Genomic DNA, 23,898 nt, shown 5'->3' with positions numbered 1-23,898 from the left:
TTCTTCATAAATCAAAACTAAAGATAAATTAAATCATTCCATTACATGAGCAAAACCACCTCACAGGCTTTTTTTTAACCACACACACCTTGAAGAGCTCTACTAGGGTTTCCTCCCTGCCGCCCCATCCTTGATTGTCTTGGCATTTAAGCCTTTGCTCGCTTTAAATATTTTGCTCAAGGAAGTTGGCTCGCACACTTTATTAATGTTTACCTTCCTATTAAGCCTCAGGTCGATTAGAGTTTTTTTTTTTTGTAAATTTGGTTTTCTTATTTTTTTGTTCCATTATTTGCTATGATTCTTCCTCCTTTGTCTGATTCATAAACACGAATGGGGGTTAATTATGTTTTGTTGCAAGATCTAAGCTTCCTAGCTAGTAAAAATGAGTCACGATCTTTTAAAAAGCTCTTTCAGGAGCCTCTTCTTTTGTGATTTTCTCTGATATCAAAGCCACAACCTTTCATGGGTTGCCTTCGGTGTGGTTTATAGAAGAGATTGAGGCCCTCGCAGCTCTATTGGAATGTGCTTTGATCGGTAAATTTACCATTCACAGGCCTAAACTTGATGCTATTTAGAATTTCTTTTTTAGTGTAAAGCTTTGTAGTGAATTTTCTATTACACTTCTAGATCTTATGCATGTTTTGATCAAACTCTCTAATGAATGAATTACAATAGATATTTTTCTCATAGATCCTATTACAATGCAACTGCTTTGTGAAATTGATTAAATGGTTACTTTTATTTGATATTTCAATTGAATCTCAATTTATGAACATTTGGATCTCTTTCCCAGATATTTGGCTACAATTATTTTTCCCTCGTATTCTCCATAATTTTGGCTCTTTATTTGATAGGCTTCTTAAAACTAACAATTTTTCTACAAATGGTACAAGACCATCTATTGGTCATGTTTTGGTTGAATTTGACATTACAAAATAGTATCCAAATAATGTTTAGCTTGGACTAGAAAGATTTAGTTATATTCAATAAATTGTAATGAAAAAATTTCCTCCATTTTGTGAGCATTACAAAATTCTTGATCATTAGAAGAATGATTTCATCTCCTCCACCCTCATTTAAGGAAAAAATTATTGGTTGATCCTAAAATAGGTAATGAATACTTCAAAAGAATTGATCTCCCTAGCCTTTACTAATAATAATTTATTTACTTCTATCATTCCTCATGATAATAATATCTTTTCCTTCCCTTCCTATTGGGATATCTTTGCTTTTTCCTAGAATGGATACTATTCTTTTTGTTTCATGCACCCAGTATTGGATGGAGAATGGCTTTGTGGTTTGAATGGACAATATCATTGTGCCTTCTGAGAATAACTTTTATGGTTTGTATAGAGAATAGCAATGTGCTTGATCTTCTATCTCTCATTTCTATCATTATTCCTGTTATGTTCTGCTTGGATTTTCTTATGATTTTTCATCTGTGCACTTTTTAAGTTCACTATATCTTTCCTTATTCTCCCCCCCCCCCCCCCATCCTCCCAGTCCCCTCCTCTCTATTTAACTAACTACATTTTCCTCTTTATTCCGGATCCATTTGATTTTTTTCTAGCACATTTATTTCTGGATCTATTTTATCCTATTGGTGGATTACTTTGGCTCATTGAATGATCTTTGCCCATGCGCTTTTTATGGCACTCATCATTTTGCTTCTTTTTTGGGAGTTTTTTTTTTTTTTCTTGTATTTAGCAGATGGTTCCAGCTCTATACTTTTATTATTTTTGGAGATTCATATTCTTCTCTCTGTTATTACCTTTGCATTTTTTTAGGCTTGTCTTCTTGCCTGCAATAGTATTAACTCCTTAATTTTGTAATTCTAGATTGACAATTTTTTGCTCATTAGGCTTTTTTTATAAGTTATTTGGAATCTAGCACGTTGAATGATAGCAAGCTAGTATTTACTCAATTTTGTAATTCTAGATAGGCAATCTTTTGCTCAATAAGTTTTTTTATAAGATTTTTGGATTGTAGATTTTTAAGCGATAGCTAGTTATGGATAAAAATATTTATATTAGGTAATGGATTTAGATTTTATAATAGAATAATAATATAATATAATTATTAAAATATAATTTAATATATTATTTTTTGGCGCATAAAAAATTATAAGAAAATATACATTAAATAGATCAATTTATATAAAGCTTTTTTGGTGAAATCTCTTTGCAAAACAAACAGATTTGCAAATATTTGATTTGTTTTAAATAAAGTATTAAAATATATAAAAAATACATCAAATAAACACATTTTTAATAATAAAATAAAAATATAAATAAGAAGACAAAAAAAGTGGTCTTAAACAAATCCTTAAGATGTTGTTTGAGAACGACCGGAGATCAACTATTTTGAGAATATAAAAATGCTTATTAAGTACGGAAACCTTTATTTCTACACATTCTAATTCAATGTAAGAAGATTAATAGAAGAAAGAAATAAAAAAGGCAAATCTTATCAGCCATCAAAATAAATAAAGCATTCTATAATGTACTAAGAATAAAAGGCTACATTACATTACACACATTATTTGGTTATAGAAATACATTGATGCGCCGATAAGCATTACAGATCAGTAGACTTTTGCTTAGGACTATATCTAAATAATCATCCTTGGTCTTATTAATAACATTTTGACCTGATTTAATTATTACTAACTTGATAGCTCCAGATACCATCTCTTTCGGTCCAGTTCTTGACAACTTTGATTTTAATATTATCTGGTAAATTATGCAAGCTGTTTCTAAACACATTGGGCATTTTGTCTAGTACCAACTCACTCAGTGAAGGGAGGTTCTCCATGCCTTGCACAATCTGTAATTCTTCGCATGCTTTTAAGTATACCCTAAACAACGCTGGCATGGCATCTCTTCTTATTTCGAGGCAGTTTAGTTCAACTAGTTTAATTAGTCGCAAGTTGCGAAGTTTTGGAAACCAACATTCTTGCAAGCATAACCTTTGCCCCACATACGCATCATCACCGAGTTCCAGTAACAAAAGATTTGGTAATAGGCCAAGAAATGGAAGCGAATCTTCTGAAAGACCAGAAAAATATAAGATAACAGACTGGAGATGGACAAGTCCCAAAAACCACTGAGGTAGTTTACCCTTTGCAAATATAGCATGCAAGTTGAGCTTCTGAAGATAGGGTGGTAGGGAAGGGAAGGCTTCAAAATTGAAACTGAGTACCGACTCAGAATGTTGATGGACTGACAATTTTTTAAGTCTCTCCATTTTAGAAAGAACAACAAATAATTCCTCACTTTGCGATTCTGTTACACGTCCAATGTCTAACGATCTCAACTCAGCCAAATTCCCAATTTGCTTAACAATTTCATCATTTGCGGCTAAATATTTGATGGTTTGTAAATATGCAAGATCACAGATCTTTCTAGAAGCCGTCACTGCATATCTAACGAAATGATTACCCGATAAAATTTTTTTTTTCCCAGCACAAATGTTCCTTAAACGTTTCAGTTTTGCTATTGTTGAAGGCAGATTCTCCACATATGTATTCCAAACATCCAGAGTCTGTAGGTTTTGTAACCTTCCCAAGGATTTGGAAATTTTTTTAATCTTAGTGCCACGTAAGGCGAGATAATGAAGGTTAAACAGTTGGTAGATTTCGTTTGGTAATTTTTCTATTGGAGAAAAACTCATATCTAACACCTTCAAAAGCCTGAAGCTGGAGAAATAATTTTGCAGCGTGAGGTTACTGAATAAAGCTTTGGGATCAAACACAATAATTGATCTGAGATGGTGAGAAGTTTCTAGTCGTAGATCATTTGCACTGCTTGATATAGAAAGACGTCGAATATCCCCACACAACTCACTGCCACGATACACCTCACAAAAATTATCTTCCCTGGATTTTTTCAAAAGGAAGTCTCTTATAAGATCATGAATGACGTATCGTGATATTATTCCCATGGAAGTTATATGAGCAGTCTTAAGCATGCATCTATGAGTAAGTTCATTAAGATATTCCTCAGCCATCTCCTCCATTGACTTACTTCCTTGTTTCTGAACAAAACCTTCTGCTACCCATAACCTTATGAGCTTGTTTCTTCGGATCATGTGACCTTCTGGAAACATACTACAATATAGGAGACAACTCTTGAGATAAGATGGAAGATCATTGAAGCTTAACCTGAAAATACTGTACACATTACGAAGATCAGTCGATCCAATGTTTAGACCATCATATATCCTTTGCCACAATATTATGTCCTTGTCTTTAATTGATAATAATCTTCCAATGCACACTATAGCCAACGGTAAGCCTTCACACTTGCGCAGAAATTTTTGTGCCAGCTCTTCTAAATCGTGCGGATATTTTATGGTACCTTCCCCAAACACAGTATGACAAAATAACATCTGAGCTTTGTCTTTTTGCAACGGCTTAAGTTCAATTATATGAGATTTGCTCGCTGCATTTATCGCAACATCATAGACCCTTGTTGTTATAATTACTCTACTCCCAAGCTTACAATCTAGAAAGGCATTCTTGAGATATGTCCAGACTTCAGTACTCCAAATATCATCTAGTATGATGAGATACTTTTTTTGGTGCAAAAAGCCTTGAAGAATTTGTACCAGATGTCGGTAGTCCATGGTGTTGAATGATTGTGGAGTTGCTTCCATCTTACCTTCATATAGTTCTAGGATGATATTTCTAAGTAAATCATTGATATTATATGTCTGGGTAACCGAGATCCATGAAAAGTTGCTAAAGCGACATTCTTTCTTCTGCCTGTTATACACATTCGTAGCAAGTGTGGTCTTACCAACACCGGCCATGCCCCAAGCGGCTATAACATATTGGCTGGTTTCATTATCAGCTAACCAATTCTCTATTAAATTTCTATTTTCCTCAATTCCGATGATTTCATTTTCCAGCTTAAAATGGGAGGATTCTGCAAAACGACTAATTTGTCTAGTATCATCGTTTGAGTTGTTTCCTATGGTCATTCCTTGGCATGTGTTGATACCAAATTGGTTCCTCATATTCGTGAGGTTTTCAAGCTTTGTTTCTAAATTTTTAAGATGTAAGGCAGTTTGGTACCATGTTCTAGCATCTCTGGAAACATGAATGACTTTGTAGAAAACGCCTTTGAAATCTTTTTGATGTCTTTCTCTAGTTAAATAAGAGTACTCATCAACTATATCTTCCACCTCATATGCTACATCTATTACTTGTTTCCTCCAAGCAGCAACTGCATGATTATAGTCATTCATTTCATCTATATCTTTTAAAGAGCCGGACATTACTTCAAATATACTCTTTATATGCTCGAGCCTACTATGAACTTTTATCAGGGAGGTAAGCTTTGTCAAAGCAGTGTCTGCAATGATGGAAGAAATACTTTTTATAACAGATAAGACAATTGCTTCGGCCATTCAATGCTTGGTTTTCTTAATGGTCTGGGAATGTTGTGTTTCTGCTAGAATTAGACAAACAAGAAAAAAAAAATATTAGAAGAAGCGTTATAAAAGAAAATACTTTAAACTACACAAAAGTTATTTCTTTTCAATATTTTGGAAGTATATCTTCACCGCATGTAAATATATCCATTTATTTTTACTGTCTATATTGGTCTTCTGAAAACTTAAAATTTATTGTTGGGTTTAAATTTTGTCTAGTTTGTAAGGAATTTCCAACAACAACATCAATAGTTCATAAAATAAGAAACAATTGAACATTTTTCTGTTATTTAGAAATCATAATTTATAGAGCAAAAAATAAATATACGTTGGTTGACTCCAAAGAGATTTCTTAAGAGGTAGAGAAAGGCTGCATTTAATCTCAAGAAGAAGCAACATTATCAATGACCAAAAGGGACTACTTAAACAATGTCAAATGAAGAAAAAGGTTTTGCTCTTAAATAGTCAGCAATTCCTTAGATGAAGTTATCTTTTAGAAATTGGTCAATGCATTTACTTCAAAACAAACGTGGGGCAATCCAAATAGCCTACAATGGTGTAGTAAAGATAAGGAATCTTCTGCTTGAAACACTTAAGCTGAATTTCTTCTTTACTTATCACTTTTTGCTTCGCTTTCCTACGGTTTTCCTAGTCGTCCCCCTCTTTCGAAGCACTTCTCTTTCAGGATTGATTTTTGGTTGTGAAATCGATGGATTCGTTCAACTTGTCTCAAGGAAGTATTTTTTTGTTCTTTCTTTGTTTTTTTTTTTCTTTTTGTTGGCCTTTGGCTAACTTATGATAAGGTTTATTGATGCGGAGCACGTTATCAAGGAGTGCCTGGAGTGCAGCTTAGTAGTATTATAATTTCCTTTCTGCTATTAGAGTAGTGCTAGTACTTTATTTCTGTTTTTAGCACAACAGCCCATGTGTTAGCTTTTGCCTTTTGCTAACCGTTTTTAGTCCTTCCCTGTAGGGAGGAATTACTTAGGTAGAGAAGAAGAGGAGATACTTAGTTTTTGCTTTTGGAATAGAAAAATACTGCTTCTACCGCAGCTTACTATAACATTTACTGTTCTATTGTTTTGATCTATTTTACTTGAAGTTTCTAGTGCAGGATCCTACATCAGTATTGATATCAGAGCTAGATGGCTGAAAGTAGCAGGTGGGTGGCTCCCGAGGGATTTAACAGCCTTGAAGCTCTATGGATAGAGCACAACAAACTAGCACAACACACTGACGAGCTCGCGTCGGATATTCATCGTATTTGCGATGAGTTGCGCCAAGGATTGCGAGAAATCAATGCCCGGCTGGATCAGATGCAGGTAACTCGGAATGGAAACCAGCCAGTTTATCCGGAGTAGAGGAGAGAAGTACTCACGGCCAGACAGAGGCAGCGGGAATCACAAATCATCGAAGCTTTGGATTCGGATGATGACTTCGATCTTGTGGATCAAGTGGAGGCCTCGGACTCGGGACGAGAAGTCCAGATTGGCCGCCGGAGGCGCACTCGGTATATGGACCGTAATCACGGTGAGTACAGGATTAAATTAGATATACCATTTTTCGACGGCAAACTGCACATTGAAGACTATTTGGATTGGGAAAGGTCCGTTGAAAATTTCTTTGAATATATGGAGATTGAACCGGAAAGGCAGGTGAAATATGTGGCTTGCAGGCTTAAAGGCGGAGCTAGTGCGTGGTGGTAACAAGTTCTGCAAACAAGAAGAAGAGAAGGACGGAGGCCGGTGCGCAATTGGCAACGAATGAAACAGTTACTGCGCGGACATTATTTACCTACAGATTATGAGAAGATGCTTTATATGCAGTATCAACAATGCTCCCAAGGGCAGCGATCTGTGAATGAGTATACAAAGGAATTCTATCGATTAAGTGCCCGTAAGAATTTGAACGAAAACACCAATCAATTGGTTGTGAGATACATTGGGGGATTGAAGGAAATAATACAGGACAAGTTGGAGTTAAATTTCGTGTGGTCATTGTCGCAAGCTGTTAATTATGCGTTGAAGGTAGAAATGCAACTTCAGCAGCATAGTCGATCAACTTCGTCTAGAAGAAATACCGAGCATACGGTGGATGCATCAAGGCAATCCTATTCCAATGCAAACCATCATCTAAAACAGCCAGCAACTAATGCAGGGAGTAGCAGTTCAAGCAATGCAGCTACCAAGGCTAATGATCCAAAAACGGTGCAGAGAGTCCGGCCTACACCTGCTTGAGAAAATCCGTATGCTAAGCCCACAAATATCAAATGCTTCCGTTGTTTTCAACAAGGGCATAAGTCCAATAAGTGCCCAACGAGGCCCCAGTTACAATTAGTTGATGCCGAAGCAGAAGATGGGGAAGATGAAATCGAGGCGGAAGAAAACAATGAGTTTGAAGAAGTATCCGGAGACGTTGGGGAGCCTCTTGTTTGTGTGTTGGAAAAATTGTTATTGGCACCAAAACAACCTTGCAAGTCTCAACGCAATGCTTTGTTTAGAACCAAATGCACAATTGGCGTTAAACTGTGTGATCTATTGATTGACAGTGGGTGCACGGAGAATGTGGTATCGAGATCTATGGTATAGGCGTTACAGCTTAAAACTACAAAAAATCCGAATCCGTACAAGATCAGCTGGGTTAAAAAGGGTGTGGAGTTGTCCATGACTAACTTATGCAAGGTATCATTCTCGATCGGCAAATACTATGCTAGTGAAGTATTATGCGATGTGCTAGAAATGGATGTGTGCAATGTCATCTTAGGAAGGTCGTGGCAATATGATGTGGGCGCAATTTATGACGGGCGAGCAAACACGTATGCCTTCGATTGGAAGGGATGTCGCCTGCGGTTATTACCTAGTGCTGGACAGGAAACTAAGACTCCACAAGGAAAAACGGCTCTGCACTCTGTTTGGGTAGTAGCCATGATGACGGCTTGGAAAGAGGCATCAAGCATTTTTGCCTTAATTGTAAAGGAAGTGGCTGAATGTATTTCTATGGCTAACACACCCGTGTAATTTCAAAACTTGATTGATGAATTCACAGATGTTTGCTCAGAACGTCAACTCCTGGAGTTACCGCCGATGAGATCAATTCAGCACCAAATTGATCTGATACCTGGTGCATCATTACCAAATCTGCCACACTATAAGATCAGTCCAAACGAGAACAAAATTCTGCAGAATATAGTGGATGAATTACTGGACAAGCAGCTCATACAGCATAGTTTGAGTCAATGCGCAATACCCGTTCTGTTGGTGCCAAAGAAGGATGGGAATTGGAGGATGTGCATGGTAGCCGAGCGATCAATAAAATCACTGTCAAATTCAGGTTTCCCATGCCTCGAATAGATGAGATGGTTGAAAGGCTAGCCGGATCAACAATTTTCTCAAAACTGGATCTATGTAGTGGCTATCACCAAATTCGAATCAGACCCGGCGACGAGTGGAAGATAGCTTTTAAAACAAGGGAAGGGCTGTATGAATGGAAAGTGATGCCATTTGGGTTGTACAATGCTCCGGCCACTTTCATGAGGATGATGAACGAGGTTCTTAAACCTTTCTTAAATCGTTGTTGTGTTGCTTATTTTGACGATATTTTGGTGTTTAGCAGTGATTTTAATGAGCATTTGAAACATCTGAGAAAAATCTTGGAATCATTAAGGAAGAATAAATTATTTTTAAATGTTACCAAATGTGAATTTGCTACTTCTGTAGTATCGTTTTTAGGCTTCCGAATCTCAGGCGAAGGAATTAGTGCTAATCCTTCAAAAATTATAGCTATCCGGGATTGGCCAACGCCGCAATCATTTACTGATATTCGAAGTTTCCACGGGTTGGCAAATTTTTACTGGAGGTTTATTAGAGGTTTTAGCATCTTGATGGCCCCTCTAACCGATATACTAAAATTGAAGAAATTTGAGTGGGGCGCAGATCAGCAAGGAAGTTTCGAAAGCATTAAAGCCGCACTTACCACAACACCGGTGCTTGCACTGCCGGATTTTGAGAAACCGTTTACTGTAGAAACGGACGCATCAATTGTTGGGATCGGAGCAGTATTATCGTAAGAAGATAGACCCATTGAGTACTTCAGTGAAAAGTTAAGCATCCCAAGACAGCGGTGGACTGTCTATGAACAAGAACTGTATGCAGTCGTGCGAGCATTACGACAGTGGGAGCATTATTTACTTCAACAGGACTTCATCCTTTGCAGCGATCACAAAGCATTGCAATACATCAACACACAAAAGAACATAAACAGGATGCACGCGAGGTGGATTTTATTTCTGCAGAAGTTTACTTTTGTGTTGAAACACAAAAATGGAAAACAAAATCGGGTTGCGGGTGCCTTGAGCAGACGTTCAGCACTTGTCACTCAATTGCAAACCGAATTCCATGGACTGTAAGGCTTAATGGAACTTTATCAGACGGATGCAGATTTTTGCAATGTTTGGGACAAATGCAAAAACAGAGAACCTATGGAAGATTATTCTATAAGGCATGACTTCCTTTTTAAAGGAAATTTATTATGTGTTCCAAAGTCATCTTGGCAGAAACAGATAATCAAAGAAATTCATTGCGGAGGATTGGCAGCTCATGCTGGTAGAGACAACACCATAGCTCAAGTACAAGCAAAATTTTTCTGGCCGCATTTGCATAGAGATGTAGCCAAATTCGTGGAACGTTGCTCAGTGTGCCAACGGTACAAGGGGGCGGACAGAGTACAGGGTAATACATGCCTTCGTCGGTGCCGGAGACAATTTGGGACGACCTCAGCCTAGACTTTGTGTTAGGCTTGCCTCGCACTAGACGGGGACATGACTTTATTATGGTGGTCGTGGACAGGTTCTCGAAGATGGCACATTTCATAGCCTGTAAGAAAACTTTTGACGCACTAAATATAGCAAAATTATTTTTTCGTGAAATAGTGCGTTTACATGGGGTTCCCCGATCACTAACATATGACTGTGATGTTAAGTTTATTAGTCATTTTTGGCGTAAATTGTGGAAGCGCATGAACACTCAACTGCAACTTAGCTCGTCATACCACCCACAAACTGATGGGCAGATGGAAGTGGTGAAAAGAACACTTGGGAATCTATTACGATGTTTGGTGCAGGAAAATCCGAAGGCTTGGGATGAGGTGCTCGGGCAATGTGAATTTCTTTTAATTCGATGGCGAATCGATTGACTGGTAGGGTCACCTTTTAGTATTTTTTATACTAAAATTCCAAATATAGTTGTTGACATTGCAGCCATACCAAAGTGCACCAATCAAGCGGCGGCGAGCCTAGCTGAACAATTTTCTTGGAGAACACTCCAAGCTTACTCGTCGCAAATTTGGTCCTTTCACGATTACTTAGCGCATTAACAATAACACATATGTTATTGATTTACCTCCCGAGTTTCAGACCTCAAAAACTTTCAATGTGATAGATATATATCCTTACATACCTCCAGATGACGGCGATGTTGTTATGCTTTTAGGAGAAAGCAGCTCTTCTTATTGAACTGGCGAATGATGCGGAGCACGTTATCAAGGAATGCCTGGAATGTAGCTTAGTAGTATTATAATTTCCTTTCTGCTATTAGAGTAGTGCTAGTACTTTATTTCTGTTTTTAGCACAACAGCCCATGTGTTAACTTTTGCCTTTTGCTAACCGTTTTTAGTCCTTCTCTGTAGGGAGGAATTACTTAGCTAGAGAAGAAGAGGAGATACTTAGTTTTTGCTTTTGGAATAGAAAAATACTGCTTCTACCGCAGCTTACTAGAACATTTACTGTTCTATTGTTTTGATCTGTTTTACTTGAAGTTTCTAGTGCAGGATCCTACATCATTTATTCATTCGAATGTTTTTGATGATGTGCATTGGTATCAAAAATATCAACAAATTCCAAGAGATTCAACACAAAAATAGATTTATTTTGATAGCAAACCAATCATGAACAAAGCAAGATACAATGGTCCTCTCTTAAGAGGATGACCTTCTCTCCCAAACCCTAGACTCCCCTTCACAAAAAGAAAACTACAGCACTCTCAAATCAAACACTTCATAATAATATGACATAATTCCTACTAATTATAGTGAACAATAAAAAAATAATTTTCAAAACAACCCTACCCAATTTTTCCTCTCAAACCAGACCCTAAATAAACCCCCAAATCAGCCCTCTCTAATTAGGAAATATCTCCTATATAATCTCCTCCAATTCAGCAACCAAATCTATTTTTTAGTTATAAAATATCTCTAAATTAATCTTCTTCAAATCAGCCTCCAAATCAGCCATTTTTAATTAGAATACATCTCCCAATTACTTCATTACTTAATTCAAAGGAATTTCAAGAAATTTGTGAAGCCAACGGAATACACCGGCCATTGACCCAAGATCTCCTCAACAAAATGATACAGTAAAAAGAAAGAATCAAACTAACCGTAACTAGCTCGAAGTATGCTAAAGAGTAAGAGGCTACCTAAGGAATTTTACGCCAAAGTTATTGCATGGGTGGTTTACTTATCCAATCGATCTCCAATAATAAGTGCCTGGGGAATGACACCATAGGAAGCATGGGCTGGAAGAAAGCCCAGTATCTCTCATTTAAGAGTATTTGGAAGCATAACCCATGTGCACGTACCTGATGAGCAACGAAATAAACTGGATGACAAGAGTGAGAAGTAAATTTTCATCGGTTATATGACTCTAGATCAAAAGGCTACAAGTTATACAATCAAAACAATATGAAAATAATCATCGTTAGTGATGTCATCTTCAATGAAGAAGGAGAATGGGTTTGAGGCTCACATGATGATCACTGCAACTTCTTTAAAGATGATGAAGTTATGCATCCAATAATGGATCAAGAAAGAGAAAAGCCCACAACACCACCAATTACATCAACTACAAGTACTCAAGAGGACCCATGATTTTCATCATCTTCAAGTGAAGAGTCAATTGAAAAAAGTACAATGCTTTAGAATTTTACAAGAAATTTATGAGGTAACTGAGAATCAAGACAATCTCACTCTCTTTTGTCTTTTTGCTGATTGTGAATATGTAGATTTTCAAGAAGCCATTCAAAGTAAGAACTAGAAGGATTCAATGGACAAAGAAATCAAGACAATCGAGAGAATGATACATGGGAGCTAGCTGCACTTCCAATGGGACATAAGGTAATTGGTATAAAGTTGGTTTACAAAGCAAAGAAGAATGTCAAAGGAGAAGTCAAGAAATATAAAGAAAGATTAGTGGCGAAAAGTTACAACCAAATAGTTGGCATCATTTATGATAAGGTATTTGTTCCTGTTGCTCGACTTGAAATTATAATGCTAATCATTTATTTGGCAGCTCAAAATAAGTGAAAAATACATCAAATGAATATAAAGTCATGCTTTCTAAATGGAGTCCTTGAAGAGGAAGTCTACATTCAACAACCACCATGCTATAAATTCAAAGGGCAAGAAGACAGGTTTTGAAGCTTAAGAAGGCTCTCTACGAGTTAAAATAAGCACCTAGAGCATGGAACAATGGCATCAACAAGTATTATCTTAAGAATAACTTCATCAAATGTCCTTATGAGCATGTGCTCTTAATTAAAGTCAAGGATGTGGATATTTTAATAGTGTGTTTGTATGTGGATGACTTGATCTTCACTAGAAGTAATCCAAGTATGCTTAAAGAATCGAAGAAAGTGATCGTTAAAGAGTTCAAGATGACGGACATTGGAAAAATGGTATACTACTTCGGTATTCAAGTTAAGCAAGATGACGAAGGCATATTTATTTTTCGAGAAAGCTATGGAAAAGAAATACTCAAGAAATTCAATATGAATGATTACATTCCCATCAGCACTTCGATGGAATATGGAGGCATGTTATCAAAAAAAAGGAAAATAACAAAATAATTAATCCAACCTTTTTCAAGAGCTTGGTCAGTAGGTTGCGCTACCTGGCTTGCACTCGGTTGGACATCCTTCATGTTATTGGTATTGCCATTCATTATATGGTGGCACCAACTACTATTCACTTAAAGGCTATTAAGAGGATTCAACGATATATTAAAGGGATGATCGACTTGGGCTTATTTTATTCATCATCAAATGATTTTAAGCTTGTCGGATATAGTGATAGTGACTGGGCCAGAGATTTGGATGAGCGAACACTACAAGAAAATCATCTATTACCGATAAAATTTTTCGGCTGAAATTGATCATTTTTCGGCGATTTTTGAATTTACTAGCAGAAAAATTTCATCCGTAATGGGTGATTTTCCTATAGTGGAAAAAGCTCTATGGGGTTCGGGTTCTACGTGGGAGATACTATTTTTACTTGGATGTCAAAGAAGCAACCAATCATAATGGGGGTCTCACTAATATAAATAGGTGTAGTGTCTTTGAGTTTTGTATGTAGTAGAATCAATAAGTATAAATGTGAAATAAAAGTGAGTTTTACATGTGTTCATATTTTTTTTAGAATTCAACCTCTTACAATAACCTCATATTTTCCAACAAGCCTAAGCTAGTCGAAAAAGAAAACTAAAAATAACTATAATGAATTGCTATCTTAATTGAAGTTTGTATTTATCATAATCAATTAATTGACTAACTTGGTTAGTGAAATGTTTTGTTTGATTATTATAAAATAAAAATTATGAAAAAGAAAACTAAAAATAACTATAATGAATAATTGAGTTACATTAATTATTATGTTATTAAATTTTTATTTATTTTAAATCCCGAGACCTGTAAATAAAAACATGATTTTTTATCTTTTCAAATTTAGGAAAAAGAAAGTTAAATTTAATTGAAATTTCAAGAGAAAGTTTTAAATTTAAATTTAATTATCATATTTTAATTTTAGGAGATTAATTTTTTTAATATAACAATATTAATTTTTAAATGGAGAAAAGAGTTTTTTTTCACTTTAATATAACAATATTAAGTTTTTTGATATAAAAATGTTGATAATGTTTAAAAATTATTCTCAAACAAAAATGGAATATTTCAGAGAATCCCAAACAAATTTAACAGATCTGAACATTCAGAACTAAACATAAACTAAATACTCCTAAATAACTTCAGATCCAGCCTAAATAAACGATAACATGAACTTATGAAAAAAAAAATAAAACAAAAACAAGGAAAAACAATTTCTTACTCAAGTATCAACACAAAAACACGCCAGATCTAAACTCCTCCTAAATAACTTCAGATCCAGCCTAAATAAACGATAACATGAACTTATGAAAAAAAAAAAAAACAAAAACAAGGAAAAACAATTTCTTACTCAAGTATCAACACAAAAACAAGGAAAAACGATCTAAGTTTTAGCAAAAAAAAAATGAATGGAGAAAAAAATCTAACTGTTTTAACAAAGATCTGAAGGTCGATTACCTGGATCTGGTCTTAAACTTCCCTGTTGATGAGCACGTACGGATGGTGTCTGGCCAACGGCAGATACAAATGAACGAACAGGAGTGAGGGAAGGAGAAAGATTATAATAAAAAAGAATGGATAAAAAAGCGAACTGTTTTGACAAAGATCTGAAGATCGATTACCTGGATCTGGTCTTAAACTTCACTGTTGATGCGGACAGATAGTGTTTGGAAAGCTGATATAAATGAACGAACAGGAGGAGGAGTGAGGGACGAAAAGAAGAAGAAGGAGATGACAATAAAAATATTGGCCAGTCGTTTAGAACACGTGCTTTTTGACGCGTTGACTGACCTAAACTTCGAGCAGCACACAACTCTCCTTGGCCTGTTGGTTGAGAGCTTAGGCTTCCAACCAAGAGGTCCAAGGTTCGAGTCTATGTGTATGCGTTGTGTGTGTGAGTTTGTCTTAATTGGCCTAAATGTCCAAAAAAAAAAAAAAAAAAAACTTCGAGCAGCCAGCAACTTAAGTTTTAGATTTCGTTGAGACGGTTTTTTTAATATTTTCTGTAAGGCTATTACATGGATTATAATGAAGTGTGCTGGCACAAAGCTATTTGGCGTAAACATCACGCTCTGCGGTTCTCGATTTAAGGTTGGTTATGTTTTTCTACAGGTCTAAAAACTGCTGACATTCTTATTAGATGAAACATTACTGTTAATCCAATTTGCTGCCTCTGCTATTCGAAATCTGAAAGTGTTTCTCATCTTTTCTTTGACTGTGACTTCTCTTACTCCATCATTATAAGTCTTCTACCGGAGTTGAGCAATTTTCTGCTGAGACCGAATCTCAGTCAGGTTGTGGACTTTATTGAATGTCGGAATTACTCTAAGGGAAATATGAAATGCCTGGCTTTGATTTCTCTTTGGGCTGCTGTCTATTATACTTGGAGGGAGAGAAACGACAGGTTTTCCTCTAACAGAATTAAGAATTCTATCACTATATAGAGGTCTATTAAGAAAGATATTATGCTGAAAATTTAAAACTGGAAAAATGGGGATAAATTGGCTGAATATGTTTCATGATGGAAGCTCATTCTTCCTGATTTTTGCTGCCTATGGCAGTAATTTTTTGAGCCTTTATTGCAGTGATGTTTTTGCCAGATGCTGGGCGATGATGTTGAGGTTGCTATCCCTATCCTCTTTGGATGGAGGTTTTATTGCAACATTTTTTTGTTGGACGGCAGTTCCTCAATCGGGGGATCTTGCGGTAACGATTATGCTTAGCAACCTCTGTATTTTCCTGAGCCCTCCCCTAAGTCTTTTTTTGGGGTTCCCGGTTATTTTATTTTCTTCTTATCTTACATGTGTAATTTTGACCAGCTCCTTGATAGGGAGTTTCTTCTTTTGTCTTTTGATTCTGCTGAGAGGGTTCACCTCAATTTTGTCTTTTCCTAAACATGTAACTAGTTTCTTCTTTTAACGATCTTTGTGCTTTGCCCCTAATTTTTCCAAAAAAAAAAATTTTTCCTGGCTCGAATTTAACTCATTTATACATTCATGAGCTAAGTTTATCGAGCTCAAAAGTCGATCTTAAGCTCAAGCTCAAGTTCTACATAAATACATTTCCAACGCATTTTCAATGGAATATTTTCCGCAGTAAAAGTCATGTAGGAAAAATTTGTTCAAAATATTTTCGATATATTCAGGAGGAAAATATCGGCTGGAAAAAAAAGAAAAAAATCTGCCCACCCGCCTATACTATGCGCCTGCCTCGGCCGAGCTGCCCATGGCCGCCAACCTTGCCCGAGGCGGCGCCCGCTACGTGCCTGCCCACCTTGCTTGCTCGCCAGCACCGCTGTGAAGGAAAATGACTGGTTTAGGTTTGATTTATTGTGAATGATTGAATATCATTTAATATACAACGTGCTATAAATCACCCAAAATATAAAGCACCTTTAATCCTATTGATAATGCTGATTTATTAATTTCTGGCATAAACTTCGATTATAATCATTCCAAACATTTCTAACTCTTAAGATTTAAGCTCGAAGCAAACTTCAAATCTTTTATCATGGCATATAAGTGAACATTTTTTTACTGGTAAATTATAATCTTCCTTTCCAATACATAAAGAGTATCGTGCTACATTTTCTTATAATAGGCTCTCTTAGATGTTTGAAGAAATTACTACATTACAAGAGGTAGAATTTTAGCAGATACATGAAGATGTTCAATAGATTTAGAACTAATAATTTGTCAATATTCAACAGATATGTGAGGAGTAATAACATAATTTTAACTAATTTATGAGTTTTATGAGCATAAATGTTAGTGGGTAGATAAACTGAAGTAGTGGAATGATAGAGTTGCTCTCACTACTAAAAAATATCGACTTTCTTAGCAAAATTTTTTACTTATCCCGGGGGTTATACCCTCCACTAATTTCTTCGCAACCGTTTAAAAACCTTTGCACCCCCACTGTAATTGTAATGCGCTGCAATGATATTCCGCAGTAGTCAAAGGTTCGACGTGGTAGATTAACGAAGTGCTACATTTCACAGTGATTATAACTGAGACAAACGTACATATTTTCACTGTCATAACCGCCATGAATATGTTCAAGAAAAACAAATGTCTAGAATTGTTATGGTTTTAACCGCCACATTAATTCTGTTATGGTGTGACAGTTATAAACACAACAATGTCATGGATTTTGTTTTAAATAGAATGAGAATGCCCACTATAATCTGATATGCTGATCTCATATAAATATACACCAGCAACTATTCAAAACGAGAATTTTATAGAAATTTTTTTAGATTAAGGCATCGAACCCTGACCCATTGTGAACGAATCGGAACCCAGAAGGACATTAAATTTTTAAAAAGTAAAAAAGAAGAATGAGAGACCAATAATTAGCATAGAGGTCAAATGATAACAAAATCCATCAAGGCAAGACAGCTAGTTTGCATTGCTTAGACGGCTAGGATTGCTTGAGCAATTTTCTATAAACTATGATGACGCACTTGCACAAGTAATGACTGCTTCCCTATTTATGATTGGCACAATTTTTTACAATTGTTCTTTTATTAATCTTTTTTCACATTTTATAATTCCATCAAACTTCTAGTCATAATTTCAGGTGACTGAAAACACATGAAAGAATTGGTTGTGAACCTTTGGAATTCTTCAAGAGCAATTATGGTTCTCGATCAATTCCATTTACGTTGCATTCATCCTAGCAAAACTTGTAATTCCACAAACAATTCAGAAGACCATATCTACCCGAAGTTGAAAGCTAGCATAAGATTCAAGGCTCAGCATAGATGTGTTGGGTGTGGTTTTTGTGCTTTATCTTAACAACCAGGATTTTGCAAAGTAAATAGTAATAATAATATCATAAATAATAAAATAAAATCAACTTGAATTGCAAGTCTAAGGTCCCAAAGAAATGTAAATCATAGAAATCAACTAGAAAGCAGAAGTTAAGGAAATATATCATTACAAATGCAAACATCACAAGTACAAATATCACAAGAATCATTAGAGTTCAAAATAAAAATAACTTAAATTTCAAAATACATAAAATATCCATACAACTATAAACATCAAAAGAAATACTTGAGCTAATCAACAGAATAAACTTAAGTTTCTAGTAGATTTTTAGACATCAGATGAATTGTCATTGTCATCCTGAAATTAGTATGAGATAATGGGATACTAATAATCAATCAATTGATTTTAAAATTACATAATTTTTTTCATACCATTTATGATCCTCCGAGGGTGGCTGATTTATCTGAAATTATTTCATAAATTATCTCATCTTAGAACGGAATGAGCTGAACTATTCTTTAAGACTTGCTATTTGAGAAAAGTTATTATTGTTACCACCACCTTCTTCAACTGTGCTTTGAGGAAATTAAGTATCGGGTCGGCATTGTTTCAATCCATGACACCTAGTCTGAAAAATTTCTCTTTAGTCAAAATAAAAATCTTGATGAAGTCTGACTTATGATATTTGCAATAAGGATTTTTATTTATTCGGTAGTGCTCTCTAAAGTTTTTAGGGAAAATGGTGGCAAAATGATCTTGATTGGAGACAAAGGTACTCGATTTAATTCTAAAAGCTTAGTACTTTCTTATCAAAATATGTATACCTCCAATTGAAAGTAAGAGATGCGCCAAGAGGGGGGGGGGTGAATTTAAAATTTGTTGAAATAAAAAGACAATTCTAAATAGGAATTCTATTTTTTTTTTGTTTTTAAGTTTTAAACAAGAAAATTAATTGATACGGAAGTGAATGCTTAAAACACAATTTGCAATAATAGGTGGTGAAAATTTAACTTGCTCAATAAAGAATTTCACTATGATTTTCAACAAGTAATTTTAATGAAAATAAAATACAAAACGTAAATAAAGTGCAATAATGAAAAAGTCACACCAGAGAATTTCTATTGGTTCGGTCAATTGACCTACATCCACTCCTCGGATTCCACTCCGAGAATTTCACTACTAAACAGTAATTCTCCTTTTGTCCCAACAGTAAGGCGGAGAAGTCTTTACAAACCTCACTTTCACCAACCCAACGTGGCAGAGTGCCAAGCACTATATATGTCACCCTTCTGGTGATAGCAGTGAACCTTCTCATTTTTCTTTCTCTTGAAGAAGGCAGAGTATCTTAGAGGATATGGATGTAGAAGAATCTCCCCCATAGAGAGCCTCCCACAAGATCTTCTCGGGCAACAAGAGGAGCAACGTGCAGTAAGCTAGGAGCAACCGTGTGATCTCCCTCACACTCCTCCTTCACAAAGCTCACCTTCGCCATACTCTCACAAACCCAAAAATCTTCGCAAGAGCTCTCTCTCAAGAAAACCCCCTCTAATCATATTCCTCTCGCATAGATTAATTTTAAAAGACAAAAAGTTTGATATTTAAATCAATCTCCAAGAACCCTAAAATTTTTCAATTTAGTCGTTATGATCGTACAAAATGATACAATATTATACAATACGATCAATACAAAATAGCCTTCATCCTAGTACGAAGGATTACGAATAAGTAATATTTCTGAATAATATCATACATTATGATATAACATCGTATAGTACGATATGTAAAATCCTTATGTTCCTACAGTATGATTGCTGGGATGATGAAAACTCATCTCTATATGTCATATGGTACAAACCACTTCGTACAGCACGATTAGTTCAAAATCAAGGGATCATCCAGTACGATGTCCGGGATGATCGAAAGCAGTCTCAATATATCGTACAGTATGAACCATGTCATACATTACAATAACCAATCAAAAATTAATCCTTGATCTACTGACTAATCGTAGGGGTTAATTTAAGTAAGTATTCAAAATATCGTATAATACAAAATAATCGTACAGTACGATCAGTTAAAAATTTGTATATTAAGAACTTACTTAAATTAATCTAGTGGCTAGGGTTTTGAATTAGAAACATATTGTATAACACGATATGAATTGTATAGTATGACTTGTTTACAGATAGCCGTTGAGCCAGATCTGATCGTACAGTATGAATTAAACTCATATAGTACGATCTATATAGAAAACTTAAAGTTCATCAAATAATTATAAATAAAAAACTTCATAACAAAGAGTTTTTTTTTTCTAAATGTGAATTAATTATTTTTTAATATTTATTTAAAAATATTAAACAAAAAGATTTTATTTATTAAATTTTAATTTTGATTTTAAATTCTAAATTTTTATTTATGAATATTTTTTGCACTTGAACATAAATATTAATAATTATAATTACTTGTGAATACTTAATAATTTTTTTCATTTTGACAATAAAAATATAACTAAAATATTTGTAATAATTTTTTATTTTAAATTTTTTATTAACGTGCATTTAATGCACGTGTAATAAAACTAGTGTATACCAAACATCACCAACCAAGCATATAGAAGCTAGAGATTATCTAAAGTAAACTTAACATGCTATTTTTTCCTTTATATGCAAAGTTCTTCAGCAAATTCATGTGTTTAAATTAATTGAAAAATATTCAGAAGGACCCATGATGAAAGGATCATTTGACTTGAAAGAACACAATACTAGTTTCATGAATGGTATAAAGCACATAAATGATTATTTCCTATTCAAGTGTTATAAGTCTATCCAATGCTGCTAGCATATTTTAATTTCTTCATTTTTAAAACCCTCTTCTCCTGTGGGTATGCATGGTTGCTTAATCTTGCATATAATTTGTGGCTAGACTTCATAAAAGAAAAATAATTATAAATGTAAAATTATAATGTTATACACTCCAACTCTTACCCTACCCAGTCTTGAGTCTTCTTGTTATCCTGAATAACTTGTGATCTTCCTGAAATGTTAATAATCATAGACAAAAGAAGAAATAAAAAATATTCAATGAATAATAACTCAATCGACATTATTTGTCATTATTAAAATCTCAGACTATGGGTCATGGATTACAACAATCTCCCCCTTTTTGATGATGCCAAATAATATTATTTATAAGTAAATTAGCAAAGATTTTTTATTTTATTTTTTTTTTCATCGTTGTCATTTTTTTAAATAAATAAAACATCATGATTAGAAACATGATTAATAAAAATACATTTCATTGAAATTGAAAATAACATGACAAAATGACATACTTTCTAAGGCACACAACAGACTTCTCCCCCTTTTTACATCACCAAAATGAGGAGTAACAAACAACACTAAAAAAAGCACAAAATAGAGACAAGTTAAAACGTAGAATCTTGATCAGGTGGAGGTTGCTGAAAGTAGTGGTGGATGAATACAAATTATTGATCAATTGAAGTAAAGCATTCTATAAACCACCGCATGTCTTTCTCATGTTGTTGGCGTTATTCTTAAATGTGAGTATCAAGGTGGCTTTGAAGTTGGTTTAATCGTTCGACTAGGTCATCTTGAGGATAGACCGGTGCAGGTCCTCGGGGTGGTGCATGCCGTCTTGGTCGAACAGGAGCTCCTGCTGGAGCAGCCTCTCCTTTCTCTTCATCAAAATCTGGTTTATCCAGCTCTTGCCCCCGATGAAATAAAATAAGGAAGGAGGCATCCGTATATACAGAAAATGGGTAGATTGTTGGGTTCACAATGATAAGTTAATTTAAATTTATTTTGAAGAATGTAACCTATGAGGTGGACAAGGGATAAATTTTATTTTCTAAGGGTGATAAGGAGGCGAAATAAGGTCATGTTTATGATGGAATCAATAATTAAATAAGTATCATCAAATTTGGTGTTTGACATAATAAGTGGGTAACAACAAATAAGATTGGGGTCATCCGGACTCTATCGCCAGCTTTGGGTATGATTGAAGTTCGAAAAATGTGTTAAATAATTCTTGCATTTTGGTTTAGTGACTTAATGAGTGATTGGTTTTGTAAAAAGTTACATTCCTAAGTATTAGATTTGCGACACTCTAGTCGAATTCATTTGTCAGGAAGGAATGAGCTCTAGGACCTTCAGTAGACATCTTAATGTATTGGGCGAGATATGCCTAAGTGATTTTGACTCGTTTGTTAGCATGCAAAGGATGTGAAGGTTAGGTTTTTGAAATTTATAGTTATGTTGGCTATGAATTAAAAAAAAAGGTTTAGAATTGTACGGGAAGGCTAGGGTATGGAGGAATTGCAAAGTGGTGGACACGAATAAGCTCATTACCTCAAAAATTTAAGCTAGCTTGATTCAACATCTGAGACGGGGTAATTTTATATGCCTTGTATTTATGGTAGTCTTCTTCATCTTTGGTGGTCAGGAAATGGTCATTGGGATGGCAAGAGGAAGATGAGGTTCCAAGGATAAGACGACCGCACTTGCTGGTGCTTGTAATTTAGTGAAAACGGGTAGGAGTGAGTGAGGTGGCTAAGGATTGAGTGAAATGATATTAGGACTCAGCTAATTTATATAGTTTTTGGACTATCATACAATATGATTGGGAATCGTACAGTACCATATGCAAAAATATCATCTGGACGAACGTTTAAGAAAAGGTGGTCAAATCGTATAATACGATATGTATCATACAGTACGATATGAAGGAATTACAATCGTCCCAAGGTCATCGATACGACCTTTGACAAAAAACATCCATAGTATAAATGAGTGTTCGTACAGTACGAACTGCAATTATATCGTACCGCACTTAAAGTCATCCTCATCCATTTTGCTGACGTGGATCATACAGTATGAAGTTGAGCAATCATATAACATGAAGTGTAATTATATCTTACCAAACAACTTTAATTCATCCCAATCCATTGATGATGTGGATCGTACAGTACGAAGAAGAGGTATCGTACAGTATGAGGTGCAATTATATCATACCAAACAGTTTTGATGAAAAGCAATGTGTATCGTATTATACGATGAGAATCGTTAGTTTGATAGAGGGTTGTGAGAGTATGTATCATTCAATACGAATGTGGATCGTACAGTGCGATGAAAAAAATTGTCAATCAATTTTTTTTTTTTGGTTTTTTGTGGTGAGTGTGTGATGATCAGGAAACATCTTAGACCAAAATTTTTGTTTTGTTTTTTTTTTCTTTGTTTTTGATCATGCATGGATGTCTAAAATACCAAGTCTTTTCCTCAAAGTACTAAAGGTATCATAGACTGGTGGTTTCATGGAAATGTCTGTCAAATAATCTCTTGTAACTATGTGATGTAGATCTATGTCTCCTTTAGCTACATGATCTCTTATGAAGTGATGCCTAATATTTATGTGTTTTGTTCTAGAGTGTTGAATTAGATTTTTAGAAATGCATATTGCACTTGTGTTGTTGCACATGATTGGGATGGTTCCTACGGGTAATCCAAGATTAAGAAGTTGTTATTTCAACCATAGTACTTGTGCAATGCAACTTCCTACTGTAATATATTTTGCTTCGTTCGTGGAGAGGGCTACCCAATTTTTCTTCCTACTGGACTAAGAAACTAAAGATTTTCCTATGAATTGACAGGAGCCAGTTCTATCTACCATACATCCTGCAAAATAAGATTCTAAGTACCCTAAGATTTCAAAAGAAGTGTTGTACATAGGATACCAAATTCTTA

At 35.0% G+C, this 23,898-nt stretch overlaps 1 protein-coding gene across 3 annotated transcripts; it reads right to left on the bottom strand.

Moving 5' to 3' along the window:
- Positions 1–2,451: 2,451 nt before the first annotated feature.
- On the bottom strand, positions 2,452–15,033 carry LOC110094110 (disease resistance protein RPM1-like). Of its 3 annotated transcripts, none has more exons than XM_020819264.2 (3): positions 14,987–15,033; positions 14,823–14,871; positions 2,452–5,453 (listed from the first exon to the last, which is right to left on the bottom strand). In XM_020819264.2, exon 3 carries the CDS (start codon positions 5,410–5,412, stop codon positions 2,656–2,658), a length of 2,757 nt encoding a protein of 918 aa, XP_020674923.1. In that variant the 5' UTR covers positions 5,413–5,453; positions 14,823–14,871; positions 14,987–15,033; the 3' UTR covers positions 2,452–2,655. The 3 variants fall into 3 exon arrangements, with proteins under 3 accessions (XP_020674923.1, XP_020674925.1, XP_020674924.1); XM_020819266.2 differs by having other exon boundaries at positions 2,452–5,456; positions 14,987–15,013; XM_020819265.2 differs by lacking the exon at positions 14,823–14,871 and having other exon boundaries at positions 14,987–15,022.
- Between the last annotated feature and the right edge of the window lie 8,865 nt (positions 15,034–23,898).

This window comes from Dendrobium catenatum, unplaced genomic scaffold (genome assembly GCF_001605985.2).
Source record: "Dendrobium catenatum unplaced genomic scaffold, ASM160598v2 fragScaff_scaffold_205, whole genome shotgun sequence".
NCBI lineage: Eukaryota > Viridiplantae > Streptophyta > Magnoliopsida > Asparagales > Orchidaceae > Dendrobium > Dendrobium catenatum.
The sequence above is the reverse complement of the archived record's forward strand: the minus strand, read 5'-3'. Positions and strand labels throughout refer to the sequence as shown.

Excerpts from the sequence above, each read along its gene's own strand:
- LOC110094110 (XM_020819264.2), bottom strand. The coding sequence starts at position 5,412 with ATGGCCGAAGCAATTGTCTTATCTGTTATAAAAAGTATTTCTTCCATC.